This window comes from Oncorhynchus gorbuscha, linkage group LG16, assembly GCF_021184085.1.
Source record: "Oncorhynchus gorbuscha isolate QuinsamMale2020 ecotype Even-year linkage group LG16, OgorEven_v1.0, whole genome shotgun sequence".
Classification (NCBI taxonomy): Eukaryota; Metazoa; Chordata; class Actinopteri; order Salmoniformes; family Salmonidae; genus Oncorhynchus; species Oncorhynchus gorbuscha.
This window is the reverse complement of record NC_060188.1, coordinates 49,204,817-49,231,745: the sequence shown is the minus strand read 5'-3', so window position 1 is coordinate 49,231,745 and position 26,929 is coordinate 49,204,817. Positions and strand designations below refer to the sequence as shown.

At 45.3% G+C, this 26,929-nt stretch overlaps 1 protein-coding gene across 3 annotated transcripts in view; it reads right to left on the bottom strand.

The window, feature by feature from the left end:
- The window catches only part of LOC123999880 (RNA-binding protein Nova-1-like), a 76,728-nt gene that overhangs the window by 27,729 nt on the left and 22,070 nt on the right, over positions 1 to 26,929 (bottom strand). For 2 of the 3 annotated variants that reach the window (XM_046305890.1, XM_046305891.1), the window contains exons 2-3: positions 12,838 to 12,909; positions 4,898 to 5,041 (exon numbers count right to left, since the gene is read on the bottom strand). Coding sequence is in view for 1 of the 3 variants with exons in the window: in XM_046305888.1 (XP_046161844.1) it covers positions 4,898 to 5,041; positions 8,021 to 8,024 (148 nt within the window). In the remaining 2 variants the exon portion in view is untranslated. Of the gene's footprint in view, positions 1 to 4,897; positions 5,042 to 8,020; positions 8,334 to 12,837; positions 12,910 to 26,929 lie in introns of those variants that run through there. The other variant, XM_046305888.1, reaches the window with a different exon arrangement.

Here is a 26,929-nt window from a genome sequence, read left to right as displayed (position 1 = left end):
ATTTGCTTACCGCCCCAATAGGTCCACAGACAACGCAATCGCAACCACACTGCACACTGCCCTAACCCATCTGGACAAGAGGAATACCTATGTGAGAATACTGTTCATCGACCACAGCTCAGCATTTAACACCATAGTACCCTCCAAACTCGTCATCAAGCTCGATACCCTGGGTCTCGACCCCGCCCTGTGCAACTGAGTACTGGACTTCCTAACGGGCCGCCCCCCAGGTGGTGAGGGTAAGTAACAACATCTCCACCCACTGATCCTCAACACTAGGGCCTCACAAGGGTGCGTTCTGAGCCCTCTCCTGTACTCCCTGTTCACCCACGACTGCGTGGCCATGCACGCCTCCAACTCAATCATCAACTTTGCGGACAACACTACAGTGGTAGGCTTGATTACCAACAACGATGAGACGGCCTACAGGGAGGAGGTGAGGGCCCTTGGAGTGTGGTGTCAGGAAATTAACCTCACACTCAACGTCAACAAATCAAAGGAGATGATTGTGGACTTCAGGAAACAGCAGAGGGAGCACCGCCTCTTCAACCTCAGGAGGCTGAAGAAATTCGGCTTGTCACCAAAAGCACTCACAAACTTCTACAGATGCACAATCGAGAGCATCCTGTCAGGCTGTATCACTGCCTGGTACGGCAACTGCTCCGCCCACAACCGTAAGGCTCTCCAGTGGGTCGTGAGGTCTGCACAACGCATCACCGGGGGCAAACTTGCGTACCTCCAGGACACCTAACACCACCCGATGTCACAGGAAGGCCATAAAGATCATCAAAGACATCAACCACCCGAGCCACTGCCTGTTCACCCCGCTATCATCCAGAAGGCGAGGTCAGTACAGGTGCATCAAAGCAGGGACCGAGAGACTGAAAAACAGCTTCTATCTCAAGGCCATCAAACTGTTAAACAGCCACCACTAACATTGAGTGGATGCTGCCAACATACTGACTCCAGCTGACTTTAATAATGGACATTTATGGAAATGTATGTAAAAATAGTATCACTAGCCACTTTAAACTATGCCACTTTGTTTCCATACCCTACATTACTCATCTCATATGTATATACTGTATTCGATACCATCTACTGCATCTTGCCTATGCCGTTCTGTACCATCACTCATTCATATATCTTTAAGTACATATTCTTTATCCCTTTACACCTGTGTGTATAAGGTAGTAGCTGTGGAATTGTTAGGTTAGATTATTCGTTGGTTATTACTGCATTATCGGAACTAGAAGCACAAGCATTTTGCTACACTCGCTAACCATGTGTATGTGACAAATAAAATTTGAAGTAAGGTCTGATTTGATTTGAAAAGTCATTGCTATGGTATAGCCTACCTGTTTGTCATTAAAAACAAGTTTGATAAAATATTGCCACAGAATTTACAACATGTTTGCACTAAGTTCAGTAGGGAATAAATCACGGAAGGTAGAACGAAAATGAAAGGTTACAGACTTGCGGTGAGGAACAAGGTAGTCAAAATAAAATGTAATTGATTAGCTTTGTTTCTTGTCTTTGAATTCCTCAGTAAAAAATAACGGCTGCAAACTTTGAACAGGTGCAAAAGCCTCGTATATTTGGTCATATAAGTGTACACTGAATACACGCAGACATTCTGGAAGACTTCCGGCCCATTGTGTGAGATGGTGTAGTAGTTAAATTTTACTTTGGGGACCCTAGCAGTACACAATGACATCGCTGCCAGCACCCTCTCCCTGAACTCCTCACAACACGATGAGGATGGGGAGGAGCAGAACAGGTGGTGCTCTATCGACACATTCACCACCCAGCGAGAGGAAGAGGATACAAAAGCACAACTGCATCAAAGTGTGTTTTCAATGTAGACAAACAAAGTAGTAGTGTTGCATGGTATACCTCTTCTTTTTGTCTTCACTTTCGGTACGTCTGTCAAATGTGTCTCACGTCATCTACTGGTTGAGAGAGAATCAAGTCTGTCTATCAGCACAGTGTCCTCTTATAGCACGAGAGCACAGTGCCTGTTGCACTTACTCATTACTAGCTCTAGCCTGTCCTGAAGAACCACTACTCTCACTGCGAGTCTGGGCTGCATCACCACTTATGCTGCGCAGAAGTTATTAACACACTTGAATAATGCAACATGGCAACAATTTTGAAAGTAGCCCCGCCCAGCTGAGGATCTGTCTTTCAGCCATCTATTCCCTGTGTTTGAGGGGGGCTAAATCCGCTTGTTACTTAAATCTCGCTGGATTGATTGCTTTAATTTTACTCCTGCGACTCATTTCACACCTTTGCTTGTGTCTGTCAATTTTCTTTCCATGAACGTTATGACCGCTGAAATGCTTGTAATGACCTGCCAACGCTTCATCGGAGATTGAACTCACCGTCTCGACACATCACAAGAAAGAGAAGAAAAAAAACTTTCTTTTGATGGGTGTTCATTTTTTGTGTACTTGAAAAAAAGTAATAATCTAACAGTTGAAATGTTTATAAATTAGATGAGCTGAAATGAAAGCAACTTTTGAAAATGAGCTCTCGGATTACAGTGATATTATGTATGATCTCGCAAACATTGTAAAGTATGTTTATGTGACTGCAGTTAGGGTAGACTGAGAAAGTGTTTGGTGGTTGCAGCCTTGTTCCTCCCTTTGCATTAATGTATTCATATATGCAACAACAAAAAACTGGATTATAAAAATTCCAACATTTTGGAGTATCTTAATTCACTGTTCAAATGTGCATTTATTAGAATTGTTTTTAAAACCTTTTAACAATTTCGATGACCGTTGCTATTGAATAATTTCTGTTCACAAAAGAAAGCTTACAGCAGAAGCCAACATCAATTGACTACCCTAGTACTTAGTTTGTAATCATATGCAAACCAAAATGCTGATGATTGTCACCCAAAAAACTTTATTCATTCACTTCATCTCCCCTGCCTCACATCTCTCCCAAGATCATATTTGCTCAAGCCTAGAACTTAAGTGTGTATATGACGTCATGGGTCTTAGAGACAGCACGCACTTTTACAAAAGAATAGATTGGAAGGTAAACATTGTTTTTCATCTGCAGCCCCATGAATTCAGCCAAAACAAGCTCAATAACTCATTGCATGCACACACTCCTATTGAATATGTATTCACCTGTATAGTAAATAAGCCTAGGCCTTTTCTTAATGCATCCATTCAAACATCTACAATTTCAAATGTAATAATATTGAACTCAAAAGAACTGTCTGGATCAAGTGTCATTCTGTGACTGGCTAATACGCCTTCTTTTTTCCCTTGGTATCGTTTCACTATAGTTTTGGTATCGAGCATTGTGATGCTGACGCTGGTATTGATATCAAAGTCAAAATTCTGATATCGTGACAACACTCCAAAGGAGTGCTGCTACATTGTATGCAAAAGTAAGCCATTACTATAGTTCATTTTCAGCGTGTCATGGTGATGATCGATGAATCCAGCTTTTCAGATAGGGCAGTAGTGGGAACAGGAAATAAAAAGGAAATATTATTGTACTTCTATTCTTTGCCAAGGTTCAATAGTTATTGGTAACACTTTATATATGGATAGTCAATGTGTAGATGCTCTACAGACTATCAGTAACATTTCATTTAACTATCTACTAACACTAACCTTAACCTAACCCTAAACTTAACCCTAACCCTAGCCCTTATTCTAAACCTAACCGTAGCAAGCAGTTGCTTATCAACAGATAGTTTGTTGAGAGTATGACAATCTGTAGAGCATCTACAGATGGACTATCCAAATAAAGTGTGACCTAATATTTTGCCAAGGTTTAGTCCAAGTGCAGTATATCACAACTTCCGCGTGTCAGAACATAGCCCATATTTGAGCCATATTGCCATTTTTGTTCAATCAGTTAGAGAGGTGAGCCAGCAACTGGAGCGTTGCCAGTTCTAATCCAGTGTCTGACAAGAAAAAATCTGTCTGAAAGTGACCTGGCAACTGGAAGGTTGCTGGTATCAATTCCTAGATGTCATTACCTGATGTTGTGCCCTTGAGCAAGGCACATAACCCCCCACAACAACAGGTGCCCAGAGTGGCAGCCCCCTGCACCTCTCCAAAAACCTGTATGTGTGTCTTTCGGATGGGTTGGATTAAAAGCGGAAATCAAATTTGTGTGCAATTGGCTAGTAAAGTCATCTTAATCTTAATCAACAGTGAGCCGCCCGACACCTGTTATTTTCCAGAAGGTTGAAGCTTCCTCAGCCACGAAGGACAAACGCATACACTTTACTGCGGCTCTCACATTTCCTGCTCCGAAGACAAGATGTTTCAGCACCAACCAGATAGTGTAGTGACCTCCATCAGTGTGGGGTCATTGGGAAAACATGAGCATCTTTTTCCATGTTGACATGTTTTTAAGAACAAGGCCCTTATGGGCGACTACTGCTTCCAGTGTACCTTACATGTCCTCGACATTGGATAATGTGCTCTCTCCATCTTGGAGTAAAATGGCAGCCAGGCAGCTAAGCAGGGAATTGATTAAATGCAGTCTTTGCATTGTAGCAGAATGAAGAACGATAGTACTTCTGGGGACTACAGACTTTTCACAGAAATTGGATCAGCTCCCTGCTAAGAGCACAGACAAATTGAAAGAACAATTGCTTGTATCTATAAATGCTATTCCTGAGTCAAAAGCAGCTGTAGCATCTGAATAGGTCTTTTGTCTGGGTAAAAATACTGTGCATTTGGAAGGCTGGATCAAACTCATTGGGTTCCCAGTTGGAATTCAAATTCCAGCGTAACCAACAAATAACATCTTGTACTGAACTTGAATTGAGAGAGTCCGATGATTTTGGGGGCTCTTACTTGGGGGTACGCCTTTATATTTGGATAATTTGATCAGGGACAAAGTGGGATCCAATTACCTGGGTAGAAGTCTTTGGATTTGGACAGCTTGATGGTGGCGCCCGTCTCTTTCTGCAGCTGTACGATGGTCTGGCCACCCTTGCCAATTATGGAGCCGGCCGCATAGCTGGGGATCAGCACCTTCAGGAAGTACTCACCCTCCTCTGGAAGGACATATATAGAGAGAGAGAGAGAGATGAACAGACAGGAGAGGGTCAGAGCTAGTAAAGAAGCTGTAGTCTACACACATACACACCATACTGCAAGTAACCCAGCCACCTCAGCTGATACATGCCTCTGGCTCCATTCACTCTGGCTCCATTCAATCATTCTCAATAGGAACATGTAAGTGTCAGATCAGATGCAAACAGTTGAATAGGTAGCTAGCCACATATATTCTTGTCAGACTGACACTTTGGTAGGAAGGTATCTAGAGGTATTTTTCATTTCGGAGTGTGATTCTTTTGTAGCCTCTAGTCCCATATTTCATCAGAGTTTGGTGACACGTTCTGTGTTCTGTCCCAGATTTCCTGTGGAGTAAATGCTGACCTCCTTTCCAGTTTGCAGAGGTCTAATTTTAACTGTTTTCAAGGAGTTTTAGTATCCTTTATCAGAATCTTCTGACAAAATATCTAATACATGGTTCAAACCAAGCCCTACAATGTAAACTTTTTTAAATTTTTTATCTCTAACCCGAGAGACAAAGGGGAGCATAAACATCATCGGAATGGTGAAAATTATAGGATCTATTAACATTACTCAGAATATTACTCACACAGGACTATGTCGAAACATATAAATCATATGCTTGCGGTGCATGAAATTGTGATCCAGAGTAATAACTGTTAGAGATGCTAGCATAAGGAAACAAAATCCATGCCAAAAAGACAGACTCAATCTCCCCCCGTTTAAAAGGGGGTTTCAGTGGCTTACAACACTGTCTTCTATCAGTCAGTGATTGATATCATGTCAGCTCAAAGAATTCACTGATCAAACCTTCTGTTCTTCATCCTTTTAATCGAGAATGTTACACTCCACATACTGGCTAATCAAGAAGATTTAATCATCACCCAGGTGAGTAGTGTGTGTCACTCCAAACAAATCCAGATTGGGTAGCAATTGGGTAGAGCAATCAACCCAATGTTGGGATTGGACTGCGAATACCAACCCAAAGATGGTGGATTGGTCAGACAGAGTACAGGTCTGCTTAAGGGGTGGCTGTCCCATAGATAACAATGCAATAGCAGCTGGGTCTGGTCAGCTTAGTTCATTAACTGTAGATTAACCAGAAACAAATTGCAACTGGGATGTATCACTTCCTCTTCCGTCTCTGTACCAACCAACACCTGGTTGTGCTATTCCAGACATAAGTAATCAACATGAGAGACAGACATGTGATCAATATATGAACCTGTGAGAAAAATTACTACTCAATGTCACCCCAGAAATCAATTAGATAATAATAGCCTAAATAATTCTTCAAACATCTGTGCTGGTATGACCCAAAAAGTATCTAGTATGGTTTTCAGATATCAACTACTAGTTTTAACATTCCTTTTCAATGAATGACTCCAATTTGGGACTTTCAATGCTTCATCAGCAAGGGTGACGTCACTCTGGCAAGAGCGTACATTCAAAGAACTGTTTATATCAGTATACAAACGTTTATTTTAATACAGACCAGCACAAAAAAAGATAATGACGATATCAAACCGTAGCTGTTCGTTTTAATGGTGATTTTGGTTGACAACGCCAAGATGCGTGTTTGCCTGTGTCGTCGTTGTATAGCTTCATGCAGGGGGATGGATTTGCAGGCTCGTCCAGGGAAGATGGATGGATGGAGATCTGCACACATCGATGTCACTGTTCTAAGACTGACCTTCTGTTTGCCTCTTAAATGGGCTCATTAGATCCTGATCACAATGAATGTGGAACTGTGACATCTAGGGATTTCAGTCACTCTACGTGTCACCTCTCTACTGATTATTTTAACATGCCCCTCATGTTCCATTTGGATTTTGATAGGTCTCTCAATAAAGTCATGACACGTTGATATCTAAAATCCTAAGTCAATTCCGTTAACTCAGACTAAAGGACCTTCCTTACTGGTCACACATTAGACTACTAGAACCAACATTTATATGAAAATACACACCATCGTCACATATCTAGTCCGTCAAAACATTTATATTGTAAATCAAACATATGAATGATAGAGCCTTTCTGAAAACATCCATTAGTCCTCTATCAATCGGAGAGAAACCATTATGACAATCTGACACAAACCATGCTCCTTTAGCCAAGGCACTTTTTCTGCTTGGATTTCTGCTTTCTACTCCATTAATCTTCCCCTTTCAGAGAAAAAAAGTTTTCCTTTCCAGGAAAAAAATAATAATAGATGACCTTGATGAAAAAGTAAAAACCATGGCTTAGACATTGCCATTGTCTTCATGGAAGTACAGACTTTTCTACTGTCAGTCAGAGGACACATGTTATTACAACTCTCCACACAGGATAAACTGAACAATAGGAATGGAAATGTCCTCTATTAGACCTGTGTTGGCAGGGGTGTACATGTTCCCGTTTCTATGTGTCTTAAAACCAGGGTGAACCCAGCAGGGGAGAGCATGCCATTGAGATTCACTCCATTGCCCTCACAGGCAGCGTTTGCAGTCATTAGTCAATAATTCATTTAGTCCTAGCGTCTGAAAAATCACACTAACAGGTTTCAATGGCGTCATGTAGTAGAGTAAACATGGCAATCTGTTGCTGCAATCCGTCAGGGGAATGGGAGCAGTATGGGGCAGGTTGGGAAGCTAAGCCAGTCGGGGCTGTTGAGTTCAAACCCCATGCATCCAATACTGGAGGGATGGCTTGAAGGAGAGACACGGACACTCAGCCAAACGTGTTTAGTGAAGTCACTCAAGGGGGGTGGGTCAGGAGGAAATGCCTTGTGACCACCCCCCACTCCCTCCAAATACCCACTCTGCATGTCAATGGACCAACCTGGCGCTGACAGGCAGCAAGGACGATGGATCAAAATGGGCAATAATGAGCAGAATATATTTTACGTAGTCAAGTATTAAGAGTTGAGTGTGATAAATGAATTCAACAAGTCATGACAAAAACAGTTTGGCTCTTACCCATTCTGAGATCTGCTGGTAAAATCCTCTGTCAGATCGCCATCAATACCGGGCTACAATCTTGTAAGGGTACCTTAACGTTAGGCTAGTCATAGGTGCAATGGTGGCGTTGAGGAATGCGGCCAGTCAACCTTTTTCACAGAGGTCTAATACATCAGTGGGTGCAAAAAAAAGATTTCACCGCAACATCCAAGCCATGCCTGCAGCTGGCCAGAGCCTCAATTGTATGAGAAAATGCTAATGCAGGCTCTCAGTATTTTCAGTGAAAGACGCCACGCATTGTTCAAGCCTGCACCGGTTTGAAGGGGGGGGTCTTCCCTGCCGCATCACCCTTTTCACTGCTCTCATCCATATTCATCGAGTGGCCTGTCCGTCTGCAGCAGCGTGGCGACTGACACCTGCCCTGGCCAATCGGCAGTCTCCTCCCTAGCACGTCATTCCCCAACCACCCCCCACAATGCCTGTCCCCAGAAAAAAAAAAATTCTTCCACACTCCGCCTCTTTTGACGCAGCACTATAAAGCATAGCGACCCATTCACTTTCTTTTTCTGTGAAAAATTACAAACTGGTTTGTGCGTTTCATTGGAGAGAACGTGGGGTGACCTTGAGCGATGGCTGAAAAGGTGTGTGGTTGCGGTGAGTGGAGGAGGAGAGGACTGATCTGATAGCGTGTGCCGTACACCCCATCTCATCCACCCCTTTTCCCTCAAACGGCCATGTTTGAGTGGGAGGGGGCCCTCATCAACCACTGCAAATGGCAGTGCCGCAGAATGGTGGAGGGGGGAAGGGGTGGGGGGCAACGAAGCCAATCACTACGTCTATAAATCTTGTAGACTATAGAGCGAGGTATCCTATGTGTGTGTGAGTGTGTGTCTTTGTGTATCTATGTGAGAGAGAGTCTGTGTGTGTGAGGGGAGGGGGGTTGGCTCCGCTCAATAGTAATTTCCAGGGAACCTCGAGAAACACCATTTGCATAGTCTCTTTGTTCCTTTTCTAGATTCATTTCCAATGTATTTAAATCACAGAGCAAACTGAAGTAATAACTGAGGCACATAAGAATCTGGCAAACGTCTTACTGCAAATTCTACCGATGAACCGTTCATTGTGTCACCCGGACTCACTGGTGTACATAAGCATTGTCTCTCTGTAGGCTCCCTCCTCTCTTCCTCTGCCACCTGGCAAATTCATAGTCCGCTCACGTCACATCTCTCTGCAAGGGCACCTGTGTCCTTCTCACAAAAAAAAACACCAGCTCACATTCCTGTGCCAACCTTTCCATTAGCAACATTACCATATCATACATAATCCTTCAACTACACAGGCTTAGGAAAGGCACCCGAGCCAGTAAAAGGGGCTCGGGACATGGGAAATTACAGGCTAAATTAGCATGAGCGATGAATGAAAGAGGAGAGGGGTGTTGCTGATAAAAGAAGCAATAGGCTACCTCTTCCTCGAGTTGGACAGTAATTCGCCAGCAAACCTAAATGCACAATAGGCACACAGCAGTAAAAAAAACAGCAGAGCCTTACTCCTTTGTTATGGTAACTGCCAGTCATGTTAATGATCAACAGGAATGATGTAATCAATATCAGACACAATTTGTAATGTAATGACCACAATGGCTGAGGATCATCAAGAAGTGTCACCAGAAAAATACTTATTACATATGTATTATATACGGTGCCTTCAGAAAGTATTCACACCCCTTCACTTTTTTCAAATGTTGTTGTTATAGCCCGAATTTAAAATGGATTAAATTCAGATTTTGTGTCACTGGCTACACACTGGCTACCCCATAACGTCAAGGTAGAATTATGTTTTTAGAGATTTGTACAAATCAATATAAAATGAAAAGCTGAAATGTCTTCAGTTAATAAGTATTCAACCTGGGGCAGCAGGTAGCGTAGTGGTTAGTGTTGGGCCAGTAACCGAAAGGTTGCTAGATCAAATCCCCGAGCTGACAAGGCAAAGGTAAAAATCTGTTGTTCTGCCCCTGAACAAGGCAGTTAACCCACTGTTCCTAGGCTGTCACGTTCTGACCTTGGTTTATTTTTTATGTCTTTATGTTAGGTTGGTCAGGGCGTGAGTTGGGGTGGGTTGTCTATGTTCTTTTTTCTATGTTATATTTTCTCTGTGTTTGGCCTGGTATGGTTCTCAATCAGAGGCAGGTGTCGTTCGTTGTCTCTGATTGAGAATCATACTTCGGTAGCCTTTTCCCACCTGTGTTTTGTGGGTGCTTATTTTCTGTTTAGTGTTTCATGCACCTTACAGGACTGTTTCATTTTTTTCACGTTGTTAATTTGTATTTCAGTGTTCGGTAAATAAAACATCATGAACACGTACCACGCTGCGCATTGGTCCGATATTTCATACTTGTCAGACGACGAAGACAACCTTTACAGAATCACCCACCCCAACTGGACCAAGCAGAGTGGTAATCAGGAGCAGAGGGTTCTGGACTCCTGGACATGGGAGAAGATTTTGGACGGAAAGGGACCCTGGGCACAGGCTGGGGAATATCGCCGCCCCTGGGAAGAGCTGGAGGCAGCCAAAGCCGAGAGGCGGCATTATGAGGGGGGTGGGGGCACACGGGGAGTGTGGCTAAGTCAGGTAGGAGACCTGAGCCAACTCCCCGTGCTTATTGTGGAGAGAGGTGGACCGGGCAGGCACCATGTTATGCCGTGAGGCGCACGGTGTCCCCAGTGCGCAGGCATAGCCCGGTGCGCTACATCGCAGCGCCTCGTATTGGCCGGGCTAGAGTGGGCATCGAGCCAGGTGCTATGAAGCCGGCTCAGCGCATCTGGTCTCCAGTGCGTCTCCTCGGCCCGGGGTATATGGCACCAGCCCTACGTACGGTGTCCCCGGTTCGCCAGCACAGCCCAGTGCGGTCTGTTCCACCTCGCCGCACTGGCCGGGCTATGGGGAGCATCCAGCCAGGACAGGTTGTACAGGCTCGGTGCTCGAGACCTCCAGTGCGCCTCCACGGTCCGGTCCATCCGGTGCCTCCTCCACGCACCAGGCCTCCGGTGGCAGCCCCCTGCACCAGGCTGCCTCTCTGTCTCCTCCCTCCAGGTGCTCCCTCATGTCCAGCGCTTCCAGGTGCTCCCGCCTGTCCAGCGCTTCCAGAGTCTCCCTCCTGTCTAGAGCTGCCAGAGCCGCCCGTCTGTCCTGAGCTGCCAGAGCCGCCTGTCAGTCAGGAGCTGCCAGAGCCGCCCGTCAGTCAGGAGCTGCCAGAGCCGCCGTCAGTCAGGAACTGCCAGAGCCGCCCGTCAGTCAGGAGGTGACGTCACGAACGACGAACGGGCCTTCACGCCGGCGTTGCCGGAGTCTCCCGCCTGTCCGGTGCTGCCGGAATCTCCCATCCATTCGGGGCCCGCTGCAAGGGTCCCCAGTCCGAGGTGGGCGGCGAGGGTCGCCGCTCCAAAGGCGCCACTTAAGCGGGCAAAGACTATGATGGAGTGGGGTCCACGTCCCGCCGCAGAGCCACCACCACCAAATAAAAGGCATGCTCAAAACAACAAGTGAACACAGAGTTAAGACAGGCATATACCGTAACGCCTGGCTGACTTCCCAGTTGGTGGTTCCTTTGCTATAGTCGACGGGGTTCACTTAACATGTAGAGGGCTGCACAGGTCAGGAGCGTAGGGTATAGGGCGGAAACCCAGACCCTCCCCTATAGGTTCAGGTTTTGCGGCCGGAGTCCTCACCTTTGGGGGGTTTGACCTTAGTTTCTTTTTTTGTCTTTGTGTTAGGTTGGTCAGGGCGTGAGTTGGGGTGGATTGTCTATGTTCTTTTTTCTATGTTATATTTTCTCTGTGTTTGGCCTAAGTATGGTTCTCAATCAGTGGCAGGTGTCGTTCGTTATCTCTGAGAATCATACTTAGGTAGACTTTTCCCACCTGTGTTCCCACCTGTGTTCCCTTTGAGCTTGGTGTAATTAATAATTACACTTTGGATGGTGTATCAATACACCCAGTCACTGCAAAGATACAGGCATCCTTAAATGTGGAAGACACATTTCAGTTGAATGCATTCAGTTGTACAACTGACTAGGTATCCCCCTTTCCTTCCCATTGCTAACTCAGTTTCCGTAGAGTAACAAAACAACTCAGGGATTTCACCATGGCTGTGATAGGAGGAAACTGAGGATGGATCAACAACATTGTAGTTACTCCACCATACTAACCTAAATAACAGAGTGAAAAGAAGGAAGCCTGTACAGAATACAAATATTCCTAAATTTGAATCCTGTTTGCAATAAGAGACCAAAGTAAAACCGCAAACAAATTAGCAAACAAATTAACTATGTCCTGAATACAAATAGTTATTTGGGGCAAATCACTGAGTACCACTCTTCACATTTTCAAGCATATTGGATAAGGATGAAAAGAAACGAAAGGACATGGTTTGTGACACAACGTTCATCCTGTTAAAACAAGTTCATTCCAAGCTATCATCTACCTCTAGAAAATGATTACATTGCTGTATTAGAGAACATTATTTCTTCAAGTTGAGTTAAATCACATACTTTTTATTATGGGAGTGCAAGAGATGATTGACAACATTATATATTCCCTGCAGTCCGGGGATGGCACATGAATAAATTTGTCCAACCAAATGAGGATTGGAACGGTCCCCCATCTGAACTGTCCAAATGGTCATCATGGGGGACACCTTCCAGGGGTTGCTGGCTATATATGATCCAGGTCAACAAGTAGTGTTTAACATGATTTGTGAGGATTAGAACGGTCCCCCATTTGCTGGCTATCAATGATCCAGGCCAACAACTACCCCAGCTCATCTGTCTCTGGTCTTACCAGTCTTGATACGCTCCTACGAGCAACAGCACTCGTCTTCTTTAAGTAGATTATTATGTTTTTCCACAGGACCTTAGAAAGACAAAACAATATAGAAATGTCATTAGTAATTGTGTATGATTTTGCTTGTGTTACATTTCTGTGACACAAATACATTTAAGAGCCACTGTGTTGTTACACATTTCATTCTGTACGGAGCAGAAATGGAGAGAAGAGAGAACACGGACATTGAGAGGGATTAGAAAGCAGTTGCTTCGCGAGCCTGAAAATATATCATCTAAGTGATTGATAGTTCGTATTCAGTATTCATAAAAGTATGCCTTATCTACATTAAATGCACTATGCATTATGTGGGTTCAATGCTGTAACACTGCGTAAAACAATTAATAAAAGTCCCATGATGGTAGTTACTGCCCATTACTGCTTATCACTTCATCTATTCACATTTACTTTAATACAATATTTGTTTTATTTTATTACTTTTACTACAGAGCTGCTGCCTATGCTGTCTGACAAAATCACTATTTTAGTAGTTCTTCAAAGTAAATTAGGCATACTTTTATAACTACTAAATACCAACTATCAATCACTTAGATTATGTATTTTCAGGCTCGCAAAGAAACTGTTTCTAATCCCTCTCGATGTGCATCTTCTCTCTTCTCTCCATGTCTGCTCCATACAGACCGGACAAGTTTAAGCAAGCGCACAATCGATTATGGTCATTGTAGTTATTTACCCCATTTTCTGTACTAAACTATGTAGAATATCGGCCTGTTGGAAACTACAACTCCCTACTATGTCGCACAGTTAAGGCTTGATCTGATTTATCTCTACTGAACCAGCACATTGAGCTCACAGAAGAAGAAAAAAAAACGAAATGGAATTCAAATGATTGAACCAACATCAGTCAATTAGTTGTTTAAAAACCAAAAAATAACCAACATTTGAGTTAATCGCTCAGCACTATATTTACAAACAAGTGTGAAAATGTGTTTCACCGAGTTGTGGCTGAATGACGACATTTAGAACATACAGCTGGCGGATTATACACTCTATCGGCAGGATAGAACAGCAGCCTCTGGTAAGACATGGGGCAGGAGCCTATGCATATATGGAAACAACAGCTGGTGCACGATTTCTAAGGAAGTCTCGAGGTTTTGCTTGCCTGAGTATCTCATGATAAACTGTAGACCACATTATCGACTTAAGAGAGTTTATCATCTGTATTTTTTGTAGCTGTCTACATAGCATCACAGACCGATGCTGGCACTAAAACCACACTCAATGAGCTGTATTCCGCCATAAGCAAAAAGAAAAACGCTCATGCAGAGGCAGCGCTCCTAGTGGCCGGGGACTTTCATGCAGGGAAAACTCAAATCCATCTTACCAAATTTCTATCAGCATGTTAAATGTGCAACCAGAGAGAAATAAAATCTAGACCACCATTACTCCACACACAGAGACACATACAAAGCTCTCCCTCGCCCTCCATTTGGCAAATCCGATTATAATTATATCCTTCTGATTCCTGCTTACAAGCAAAAATTAAAGCAGGAAGCACCAATGACTCGGTCTATAAAAAGTGGTAAGATGAAGCAGATGCTAAACTACAGGAATGTTTTGCTAGCACAGACTGGAATATGTTCCGGGATTCATCCGATGGCATTGAGGAGTACACCACATCAGTCACGGGCTTTATCAATAAGTGCATCGAGGACGTCATCCCCACAGTGACTGTACATACCCCAACCAGAAGCCATGGATTACAGGCAACATTCGCACTGAGCTAAAGGGTAGAGCTGCTGCTTTCAAGGAGCGGAACTCTAACCCGGGAGCTTATAAGAAATCGCGCTATGCCCTCCGACAAACCATCAAACAGCCAAAGCATCAATACAGGTCTAAGATCGAATCGTCCTACACTGGCTCCAACGCTCGTCAGATGTGGCAGGGCTTGAAAACTATTTACAGACTACAAAGGAAAGCATAGCTGAGAGCTGCTCAGTGACACGCACCTACCAGACGAGCTAAATAACTATGCTCGGTTTGAGGCAAGTAACACTGAAACATGCATGAGAGCATCAGCTGTTCCGGACGACTGTGTGATCCGGCTCTCCGCAGCCGATGTGAGTAAGACCTTTAAACAGGTCAATATCCACAAGACCAGATGTATTACCAGGACGTGCACTCCGAGCATGCGCTGACCAACTGGCAAGTGTCTTCACTGACATTTTCAACCTCTCCCTGTCTGAGTCTGTAATACCAACATGTTTCAAACAGGCCACCATAGTCCCTGTGCCCAAGAACACTAAGGTAACCTGCCTAAATAACTACCAACCCATAGCACTCAGGTCTGTAGCCATGAAATGCTTTGAAAGGCTGGTCATTTCTCACATCAACACCATTATTCCAGAAACCCTAGACCACTCCAACAGATCCACAGATGATGACATCTCGATTGCACTCCACACTGCCCTTTCCCACCTAGACAAAAGGAACACCTATGTGAGAATGCTTTTCATTGACTACAGCTCAGCCTTCAACACTATAGTGCACTCAAAGCTCATCACGAAACACCTCTGGGACGAAACACCTCTGCAACTGGATCCTGGACTTCCTGACGGGCCGGCACCAGATGGCAAAGGTAGGTAACAACACATCCGCCACGCTGATCCTCAACACGGGGTCCCTCAGGGGTACGTGCTCAGTTCCCTCCTGTACTTCCTGTTCACTCATGACTGCACGGCCAGGCACGACTTTGGTCTTGCCCATAGTGGAGTTTGGAGTGTGACTGTTTGAGGTTGTGGACAGGTGTCTTTTATACTGATAACAAGTTCAAACAGGTGTCATTAATACAGGTAACGAGTGGAGGACAGAGGAGCCTCTTAAAAAACAAGTTACAGGTCTGTGAGAGCCAGAAATCTTGCTTGTTTGTAGGTGACCAAATACTTATTTTCCACCATAATTTGCAAATAAATTCATTAAAAATCCTACAATGTTCTTTTCTGGAATTTTTTTTCATTTTGTCTGTCATAGTTGAAGTGTACATATGATGAAAATTACAGGCCTCTCTCATATTTTTAAGTGGGAGAACTTGCACAATTGGTGGCTGACTAAATACTTTTTTGCCCCACTGTAGGTAAAACAGATCAGAGTGTGACAGGTGATTAAGGTCTACGAACCCTAAACCACTTCCGGCAGTCTTATCCAGCTGGCCGTACACGGCAGGCGGGACAAGACCATTCACCACAAGCACTCATCTTCCACAGCCCACCCTGCCAAACACCTTTGCCAGTATGCCCTATAAAGGACTATAAAATAAACATGGATCTTTTCAATCAATCCTCAAAATTCGTCTGCCTATATGGATTCACAGAATATATTTACACAATCTGTACAGGGCTCTGTAGCAACAAACAGATGTTAGACATTCAGATATATCTAAATATCAAATCGGATTTATCACATGCTACGAATACAACAGGTGTTGACCTCACAGCGAAATGCCCTTAACCAACAATGCTTTAAGAAGACTTAAATAAATGTTAAGTAAAAATAAATGAGAAAATAAAAGTAACAAGTGGTTATACTGCAGCAGTAAAATAACAATATCGAGGCAATATACAGGGGGTACAGAGTCAATGTGCGGGGGCACCGGTTAGTCAACGAAATTGAGGTAATATGTACATGTAGGTTGAGTTAAAGTGACTATGCATCAATAATAAACAGAGAGTAGCAGCAGCGTAAAAGAGGGGTCTGGGTAGCCCTTTGATTAGCTGTAGAAGCTGTTAAGAAGTCTTTTGGGCCTAGACTTGGCGCTCCGGTACAGCTTGCTGTGCGGTAGCAGAGAGATCAGTCTATGACTAGGGTGGATGGAGTCTTTGACAAAGGCCTTCCTCTGACACCGCCTGGTATAGAGGTCCTGCGAGGCAGGAAGCTTGGCCCCAGTGATGTCTGGGCCGTACACACTACCCTCTGTAGTCGGAGGCCGAGCAATTGCCATACCAGGCAGTGATGCAATGAGTCAGGATGCTCTCGATGGTGCAGCTGTAGAACCTTTTGAGGATCTGAGGACCTATGCCAAATCTTTTCAGTCTACTGAGGGGGAATAGGCTTTGGCGTGCCCTCATTACGACTGTCTTAGTGTGTTTGGAGCATGATGATGTGAACACCAATGAACTTGAAGCTCTCAACCTGCTCCACTACAGCCCCATCAATGAGAATGGGTGTGTGCTCGGTCCTCCTTTTCCTGTAGTCCACAATCATCTAATTTGTCTTGATCACATTGAGGGAGAGGTTGTTGTCCTGGCACCACATGGCCAGGTCTCTGACCGCCTCCCTATATGCTGTCTCATCGTTGTCGGTGATCAGAACTAACACTGTTGTGTCATCTGCAAACTTGATGATGGTGTTGGAGTCGTGCCTGGCCGTGCAGTCATGAGTGAACAGGGAGTACAGGAGGGGACAGAGCACGCACCCCTGGGGGCACCCCGTGTTGAGGATAAGCGTCAAGGATGTGTTGCTCCCTACCCTTACCACCTCGGGCGGCCCTTCTGGATGCCCAGGATCCAGTTGCAGAGGGAGGTGTTCAGTCCCAGGGTCCTTAGTTTAGCAATCGGTTTGTATTGCTATTACTCTACGGATTGGGATTATTGTCATTGTTTAGCTGGCTAGCTAGCTAGCTAAATTACAAACACCCCAAATTAAAGCGTGATGTTAGCTGTTGTTAGATGGCTGGCTAGCTAGCTAACATTACGTGTATGAACTGTGTGTAACATTAGTGATGTTTTCTCAGAATACCATTTTGCATTGTCAGTTATCACGTAATGTTAGCTACAGTTGAAGTCGGACGTTTACATACACCTTATAGAATTGAGGTCAGGGCTTTGTGATGGCCACTCCAATACCTTGGCTTTGTTGTCCTTAAGCCATTTTGCCACAACTTTGGAAGTATGCTTGGGGTCATTGTCCATTTGGAAGACCCATTTGCGACCAAGCTTTAACTTCCTGACTGATGTCTTGAGATGTTGCTTCAATATATCCACATAATTTTCCATTCCTCATGATGCAATCTATTTTCTGAAGTGCACCAGTTCTATTTTCTGAAGTGCACCAGTCCCTGCCGCAGCAAAGCACCCCCACAACATGATGCTGCCACCCCCGTGCTTCAAGGTTGGGATGGTGTTCTTCGGCTTGCAAGCCTCCCCCTTTTTCCTACAAACATAACCATGGTCATTATGGCCAAATCTTTCTATTTTTATTTAATTTTTTTATTTCACCTTTATTTAACCAGGTAGGCTAGTTGAGAACAAGTTCGCATTTACAACTGTGACCTGGCCAAGATAAAGCATAGCAGTGTGAACAGACAACACAAAGTTACACATGGAGTAAACAATTAACAAGTCAATAACACAGTAGGAAAAAAAGGGGAAAAAAGAGTCTATATACATTGTGAGCAAAAGGCATGAGGAGGTAGGCGAATAATTACAATTTTGCAGATTAACACAGGAGTGATAAATGATCAGATGGTCATGTACAGGTAAAGATACTGGTGTGCAAAATAGCAGAAATGTAAATAAATATAAACATTAAGGGATGAGGTAAGTAAATTGGATGGGCTATTTTAATTTTTTTATTTCAGCTTTATTTAACCAGGTAGGCTAGTTGAGAACAAGTTCTCATTTGCAACTGCGACCTGGCCAAGATAAAGCATAGCAGTGTGAACAGACAACACAGAGTTACACATGGAGTAAACGATTAACAAGTCAATAACACAGTAGAAAAAAAGGGGAGTCTATATACATTGTGTGCAAAAGGCATGAGGAGGTAGGCGAATAATTACAATTTTTCAGATTAACACTGGAGTGATAAATGATCAGATGGTCATGTACAGGTAGAGATATTGGTGTGCAAAATAGCAGAAAAGTAAATAAATAAAAACAGTATGGGGATGAGGTAGGTGAAAATGGGTGGGCTATTTACCAATAGACTATGTACAGCTGCAGCGATCGGTTAGCTGCTCAGATAGCAGCTGTTTGAAGTTGGTGAGGGAGATAAAAGTCTCCAACTTCAGCAATTTTTGCAATTCGTTCCCATCACAGGCAGCAGAGAACTGGAACGAAAGGCGGCCAAATGGGGTGTTGGCTTTAGGGATGATCAGTGAGATACACCTGCTGGAGCGCATGCTACGGGTGGGTGTTGCCATTGTGACCAGTGAACTGAGATAAGGCGGAGCTTTACCTAGCATGGACTTGTAGTTGACCTGGAGCCAGTGGGTCTGACGACGAATATGTAGCGAGGGCCAGCCGACTAGAGCATACAGGTCGCAGTGGTTGGTGGTATAAGGTGCTTTAGTAACAAAACGGATGGCACTGTGATAAACTGCATCCAGTTTGCTGAGTAGAGTATTGGAAGCTATTTTGTAGATGACATCGCCGAAGTCGAGGATCGGTAGGATAGTCAGTTTTACTGGGGTAAGTTTGGCGCCGTGAGTGAAGGAGGCTTTGTTGCGGAATAGAAAGCCGACTCTAGATTTGATTTTAGATTGGAGATGTTTGATATGAGTCTGGAAGGAGAGTTTACAGTCTAGCCAGACACCTAGATATTTGTAGTTGTCCACGTATTCTAGGTCGGAACCATCCAGGGTGGTGATGCTAGTCGGGCGTGCGGGTGCAGGCAGCGAACGGTTGAAAAGCATGCATTTGGTTTTACTAGCGTTTAAGAGCAGTTGGAGGCCACGGAAGGAGTGTTGTATGGCGTTGAAGCTCATTTGGAGGTTAAATAGCACAGTGTCCAAGGAAAGGCCGGAAGTATACAGAATGGTGTCGTCTGTGTAGAGGTGGATCAGGGAATCGCCCCGCAGCAAGAGCAACATCATTGATATATACAGAGAAAAGAGTCGGCCCAAGGAATTTAACCCTGTGGCACCACCATAGAGACTGCCAGAGGACCGGACAACATGCCCTCCGATTTTTTCGTTTTGTTTGATCAGACCAAAGAACATTTCTCAAAAAAGTATGATCTTTGTCCCCATGTGCTGTTGCAAACCGTAGTCTGTCTTTTTTTATGGCGGTTTTGGAGCAGTGGCTTCTTCCTTGCTGAGCGGCCTTTCAGGTTATGTCAATATAGGACTTGTTTTACTGTGGATATAGAAACCTTTGTACCTGTTTCCTCCAGCATCTTCACAAGGTCCTTTGCTGTTGTTCAGGGATTGATTTGCCATTTTTGCACCAAAGTACGTTCATCTCTAGGACACAGAACACTTCTCCTTCCTGAGCAGTATGACAGCTGCGTGGTCCCATCGTGTTTATACTTGTGGTCTATTGTTTGCACAGGTGAACGTGGTACCATCAGGCATTTGGAAATTGTTCCCAGGGATGAACCAGACTTGTGGAGGTCTACAATTTGTTTTCTGGGGTATTGGCTGATTTCTTTTGATTTTCCCATGATGTCAAGCAAAGGGGCACTGAGTTTGAAGGTAGGCCTTGAAATACATCCACAGGTACACCTCCAATTGACTCAAATGATGTCAATTAGCTTATCAGAAACTACTAAAGCCATGACATATTTTTCTGGAATTTTCCAAGCTGTTTAAAGGCACAGTCAACTTAGTGTATGTAAACTTCTGACCCACTGGAATTGTGATACCGCAAATTATGTGAAATAATCTGTCTGTAAACAATAGTTGGAAAAATTACTTGTGTCATACATAAAGTATATGTCCTAACCGACTTGCCAAAACTATAGTTTTTTAATTAACAAGAAATTTGTGGAGTGGTTGAAAAACGAGTTTTAATGACTCCAACCTAAGTGTATGTAAACTTCCGACTTCAACTGTAGCTAATATTGAACCTATTTGGTTAACTGACAATCGGTTTGTATTGCTAGTACTGTATGGATTGGGATTATGGTTCATTGTTTAGCTGGCAAACTAGCTATCTACATGTCTAAACAAAAGACCCCAAGTAAAGCTTGCTGTTAGCTAGCCAGCTGACTTTCTAGTAGATTGCTGGCTTGCTAGCTAAAATTAAATTTATGAACTGTGTGTGGTGATGTTATCTCAGAATGCCGTTTCGCATCTATAGTATAATAATGCTCAAATATTTTTACCTGGAATGTGTCTTTCAGCTCTCCTCCACCAGTCATACCAGTCGTCCCCTGCTTGTATACTTCATATGTTGGTGAAATCTGGGACTTTTGGCATACTAACTGTATCCATACTATGACCAATAAGCAAAAAAAAGAAACGTCCCCTTTTCAGGTAATTGTGTTGTTTAGGTTTAGAGTGTGTAGTCTTAGAGTAATTATCTTAATTTACCGAGGTTAGCTAGCCAGCTATTTGTCGTCCTTAACGTAGGTGACTCTGCTAGCTAGCCAACGCTAGCCAACGTCTTCTGTATAGAACTCAACTACCCGGTCGCATTCACAGGTAGTATCACATTTTCACTTCATTTCATTACAGTACAACGGTTTGATTTGTTTGATCGTAGCTAGCTACATAGCCGTCTTTGTATCAAAGATAATTGTGTAGTCTAGAGCGATTTTCTAGGTTCGCTAGCCAGCTATTGTCGTTCTTTTAACGCAACGTAACGTAAACAACACTGCTAGCTAGCCAGCTAGCCCCCGAATAGCAACACTGCAGAAACTATTACACTCAACGGAACGACTTGATTAGTGTAGTGTCAACAACGCACCCACTGCCAGCTGGCCTACTTCAGCAGTACTGTATCATTTTAATCATTTTAGTCAATAAGATTCTTGCTACGTAGCTTAACTTTCTGAACATTCGAGACGTGTAGTCCACTTGTCATTCCAATCTCCTTTGCATTAGCGTAGCCTCTTCTGTAGCCTGTCAACTATGTGTCTGTTTATCCCTGTTCTCTCCTCTCTGCACAGACCATACAAACGCTCCTCACCGCGTGGCCGCGGCCACCCTACTCTGGTGGTCCCAGCGCGCACGACCCACGTGGAGTTCCAGGTCTCCGGTAGCCTCTGGAACTGCCAATCTGCGGTCAACAAGGCAGAGTTCATCTCAGCCTATGCCTCCCTCCAGTCCCTCGACTTCTTGGCACTGACGGAAACATGGATCACCACAGACAACACTGCTACTCCTACTGCTCTCTCTTCGTCCGCCCACGTGTTCTCGCACACCCCGAGAGCGTCTGGTCAGCGGGGTGGTGGCACCGGGATCCTCATCTCTCCCAAGTGGTCATTCTCTCTTTCTCCCCTTACCCATCTGTCTATCGCCTCCTTTGAATTCCATGCTGTCACAGTTACTAGCCCTTTCAAGCTTAACATCCTTATCATTTATCGCCCTCCAGGTTCCCTCGGAGAGTTCATCAATGAGCTTGATGCCTTGATAAGCTCCTTTCCTGAGGACGGCTCACCTCTCACAGTTCTGGGCGACTTTAACCTCCCCACGTCTACCTTTGACTCTTTCCTCTCTGCCTCCTTCTTTCCACTCCTCTCCTCTTTTGACCTCACCCTCTCACCTTCCCCCCCTACTCACAAGGCAGGCAATACTCTCGACCTCATCTTTACTAGATGCTGTTCCTCCACTAACCTCATTGCAACTCCCCTCCAAGTCTCCGACCACTGCCTTGTATCCTTTTCCCTCTCGCTCTCATCCAACACCTCCCACACTGCCCCTACTCGGATGGTATCGCGCCGTCCCAACCTTCGCTCTCTCTCCCCCGCTACTCTCTCCTCTTCCATCCTATCATCTCTTCCCTCCGCTCAAACCTTCTCCCACCTATCTCCTGATTCTGCCTCCTCAACCCTCCTCTCCTCCCTCTCTGCATCCCTTGACTCTCTATGTCCCCTATCCTCCAGGCCGGCTCGGTCCTCCCCTCCCGCTCCGTGGCTCGATGACTCATTGCGAGCTCACAGAACAGGGCTCCGGGCAGCCGAGCGGAAATGGAGGAAAACTCGCCTCCCTGCGGACCTGGCATCCTTTCACTCCCTCCTCTCTACATTTTCCTCCTCTGTCTCTGCTGCTAAAGCCACTTTCTACCACGCTAAATTCCAAGCATCTGCCTCTAACCCTAGGAAGCTCTTTGCCACCTTCTCCTCCCTCCTGAATCCTCCGCCCACTCCCCCCTCCTCCCTCTCTGCAGATGACTTCGTCAACCATTTTGAAAAGAAGGTCGACGACATCCGATCCTCGTTTGCTAAGTCAAACGACACCGCTGGTTCTGCTCACACTGCCCTACCCTGTGCTCTGACCTCTTTCTCCCCTCTCTCTCCAGATGAAATCTCGCGTCTTGTGACGGCCGGCCGCCCAACAACCTGCCCGCTTGACCCTATCCCCTCCTCTCTTCTCCAGACCATTTCCGGAGACCTTCTCCCTTACCTCACCTCGCTCATCAACTCATCCCTGACCGCTGGCTACGTCCCTTCCGTCTTCAAGAGAGCGAGAGTTGCACCCCTTCTGAAAAAACCTACACTCGATCCCTCCGATGTCAACAATTACAGACCAGTATCCCTTCTTTCTTTTCTCTCCAAAACTCTTGAACGTGCCGTCCTTGGCCAGCTCTCCCGCTATCTCTCTCTGAATGACCTTCTTGATCCAAATCAGTCAGGTTTCAAGACTAGTCATTCAACTGAGACTGCTCTCCTCTGTATCACGGAGGCGCTCCGCACTGCTAAAGCTAACTCTCTCTCCTCTGCTCTCATCCTTCTAGATCTGTCGGCTGCCTTCGATACTGTGAACCATCAGATCCTCCTCTCCACCCTCTCCGAGTTGGGCATCTCCGGCGCGGCCCACGCTTGGATTGCGTCCTACCTGACAGGTCGCTCCTACCAGGTGGCGTGGCGAGAATCTGTCTCCTCACCACGCGCTCTCACCACTGGTGTCCCCCAGGGCTCTGTTCTTGGCCCTCTCCTATTCTCGCTATACACCAAGTCACTTGGCTCTGTCATAACCTCACATGGTCTCTCTTATCATTGCTATGCAGACGACACACAATTAATCTTCTCCTTTCCCCCTTCTGATGACCAGGTGGCGAATCGCATCTCTGCATGTCTGGCAGACATATCAGTGTGGATGACGGATCACCACCTCAAGCTGAACCTCGGCAAGACGGAGCTGCTCTTCCTCCCGGGGAAGGACTGCCCGTTCCATGATCTCGCCATCACGGTTGACAACTCCATTGTGTCCTCCTCCCAGAGCGCCAAGAACCTTGATCCTGGACAACACCCTGTAGTTCTCAACCAACATCAAGGCGGTGGCCCGTTCCTGTAGGTTCATGCTCTACAACATCCGCAGAGTACGACCCTGCCTCACACAGGAAGCGGCGCAGGTCCTAATCCAGGCACTTGTCATCTCCCGTCTGGATTACTGCAACTCGCTGTTGGCTGGGCTCCCTGCCTGTGCCATTAAACCCCTTCAACTCATCCAGAACGCCGCAGCCCGTCTGGTGTTCAACCTTCCCAAGTTCTCTCACGTCACCCCGCTCCTCCGTTCTCTCCACTGGCTTCCAGTTGAAGCTCGCATCAGCTACAAGACCATGGTGCTTGCCTACGGAGCTGTGAGGGGAACGGCACCTCAGTACCTCCAGGCTCTGATCAGGCCCTACACCCAAACAAGGGCACTGCGTTCATCCACCTCTGGCCTGCTCGCCTCCCTACCACTGAGGAAGTACAGCTCCCGCTCAGCCCAGTCAAAACTGTTCGCTGCCCTGGCCCCCAATGGTGGAACAAACTCCCTCACGACGCCAGGACAGCGGAGTCAATCACCACCTTCCGGAGACACCTGAAACCCCACCTCTTTAAGGAATACCTAGGATAGGATAAGTAATCCCTCTCACCCCCCTAAGTTTTAGATGCACTATTGTTAAGTGACTGTCCCACTGGATGTCATAAGGTGAATGCACCAATTTGTAAGTCGCTCTGGATAAGAGCGTCTGCTAAATGACTTAAATGTAAATGTAAATGTCATACAAGGAGAATGGTCTAATGCCTCCAATCAAAAATAGGGCTGGCCAAAGCAAGCACTGGTTAGACCTGAAGCACAAAACCTTGCAGCGAGTGGTGAGCTTCATCAACATCTACGCAGAGAATAATGCAATAGTATTACCAGAACACCACCCAGGACAAATACTTTGTTGGAAAGCTGCTGCCATCTCATGTGAGAAAAGCAGCAGTGTGGCATCTCCGCAAGAAATGGATGACAACACTTGGTATGTAAAGCATAAACATGTTTTGATTATTTAATTGACCACCAACATGAATGGCACTACTTTTATTGATCTCACATTATTTCTGTATTTTCCAGAGGCACGTGTGGTCAGGCTGTCTTCCTTCAAGAATCTGCTTCCCCACACCTCAAGAACCAAGCCCAGGACAGACCTGTACTGGCAGTGCAATGGGAACAACTATGAGGTCTTCTGATCTGCCAATCTGCCAGAAGCTGTTAAGTCAGCCAAGCTGAAGAAGCAAGAGCAGCATCTCATGCTTGTTCAGTGAGTGGTCTGTCTACCAGCAGATGGTTGCTATCTGCAAAACCACCTGTCAAGACCTGCAGATGTCTCTGGTGGCCCCTACTGAACCAGCAAGAAAATACATCAGGATGCATTACATATTTGATTTTGCTCAACAAGTAAGCAACATGTTCTCCTTTAAACTGATTAAGGCCATAGATGAATAGATAGATCAAAAAAATGTTTATATAAACTCAGCAACAACAAAAAAACGTCCTCTCACTGTCAACTCACTGGCAGCAAACTTAACATGTATAAATATTTGTATGAACATAACAGGATTCAACAACTGAGAAATAAACTGAACAAGTTCCAAAAACATGTGACTAACAGAAATGTAATAATGTGACCCTAAACAAAGGGGGGAGGGTCAAAATCAACAGTAACAGTCACTATCTGGCCTCCAGCTGCATTAAGTACTGCTGTGCATCTCCTCCTTACGGTCTGCACCAGATTTGCCAGTTCTTGCTGTGAGATGTTACCCCGCTCTCCCACCAAGGCACCTGCAAGTTCCCGGATATTTCTGGGGGGAATGACCCTGGCCCTAGCCCTCACCCTCCAATCCCAGACGTGCACAATGGGATTGAGGTCCGGGTTCTTTGCTGGCCATGGCAGAACATTGACATTCCTGTCTTGCAGGAAATCATGCACAGAACGAGCAAAATGGCTGGTGGCATTCTCATGCTGGAGGATCATGTCAGGATGAGCCTGCAGGAAGGGTACCACATGAGGGAGGAGGATGTCTTCCCTGTAACGCACAGCATTGAGATTGCCTACAATGACAACAAGCTCAGTCCGACCATGACGGACACTCCACCTCCAAATCGATCCCGCTCCAGAGTACAGGCCTCATTCCTTCGACAATAAACGTGAATCCGACCATTACCCCCGGTGAGACAAAACCCGCTACTCGTCAGTGAAGAGCACTTTTTGCCAGTCATGTCTGGTCCAGCGACGTTGGGTTTGTGCCAATAGGCAATGTTGTTTCCGGTGATGTCTGGTGAGGACCTGTCTTACAACAGGCCTACAAGCCCTCAGTCCAGCCTCTCTCAGCCTATTGCGGACAGTCTGAGCACTGATGGAGGGATTGTGCGTTCCTGGTGTAACCCGGGCAGTTGTTGTTGCCATCCTGTACCTGTCCCGTAGGTGTGATGTTCAGATGTACCGATCCTGTGCAGGTGTTGTTTAATGTAGTCTGCCACTGCGAGGACGATCAGCTGTCCATTCTGTCTCCCTGTAGCACGGTCTTAGGTGTCTCACAGCACGGACATTGCAATTTATTGCCCTGGCCACATCTGCAGCCCTCATGCCTCCTTGCAGCATGCCCAAGGCATCCTCACGCAGATGAGCAGGGACCCTGGCCATCTTTCTTTTGGTGTTTTTCAGAGCCAGTAGAAAGGCCTCTTTAGTGTCCTAAGTTTTCATAACTGTGACCTAAATTGCCTGCTGTCTGTAGCTGTTAGTGTCTTAACGACAGTTCCACAGGTGCATGTTCATTAATTCTTCATGAGAATCAGTGTTTAAACTCTTTATAATGAAGATCTGTGAAGTTACCTGGATTTTTACGAATTATCTTTGAAAGACAGGGTCCTGAAAAAGGGACGTTTCATTTTTTG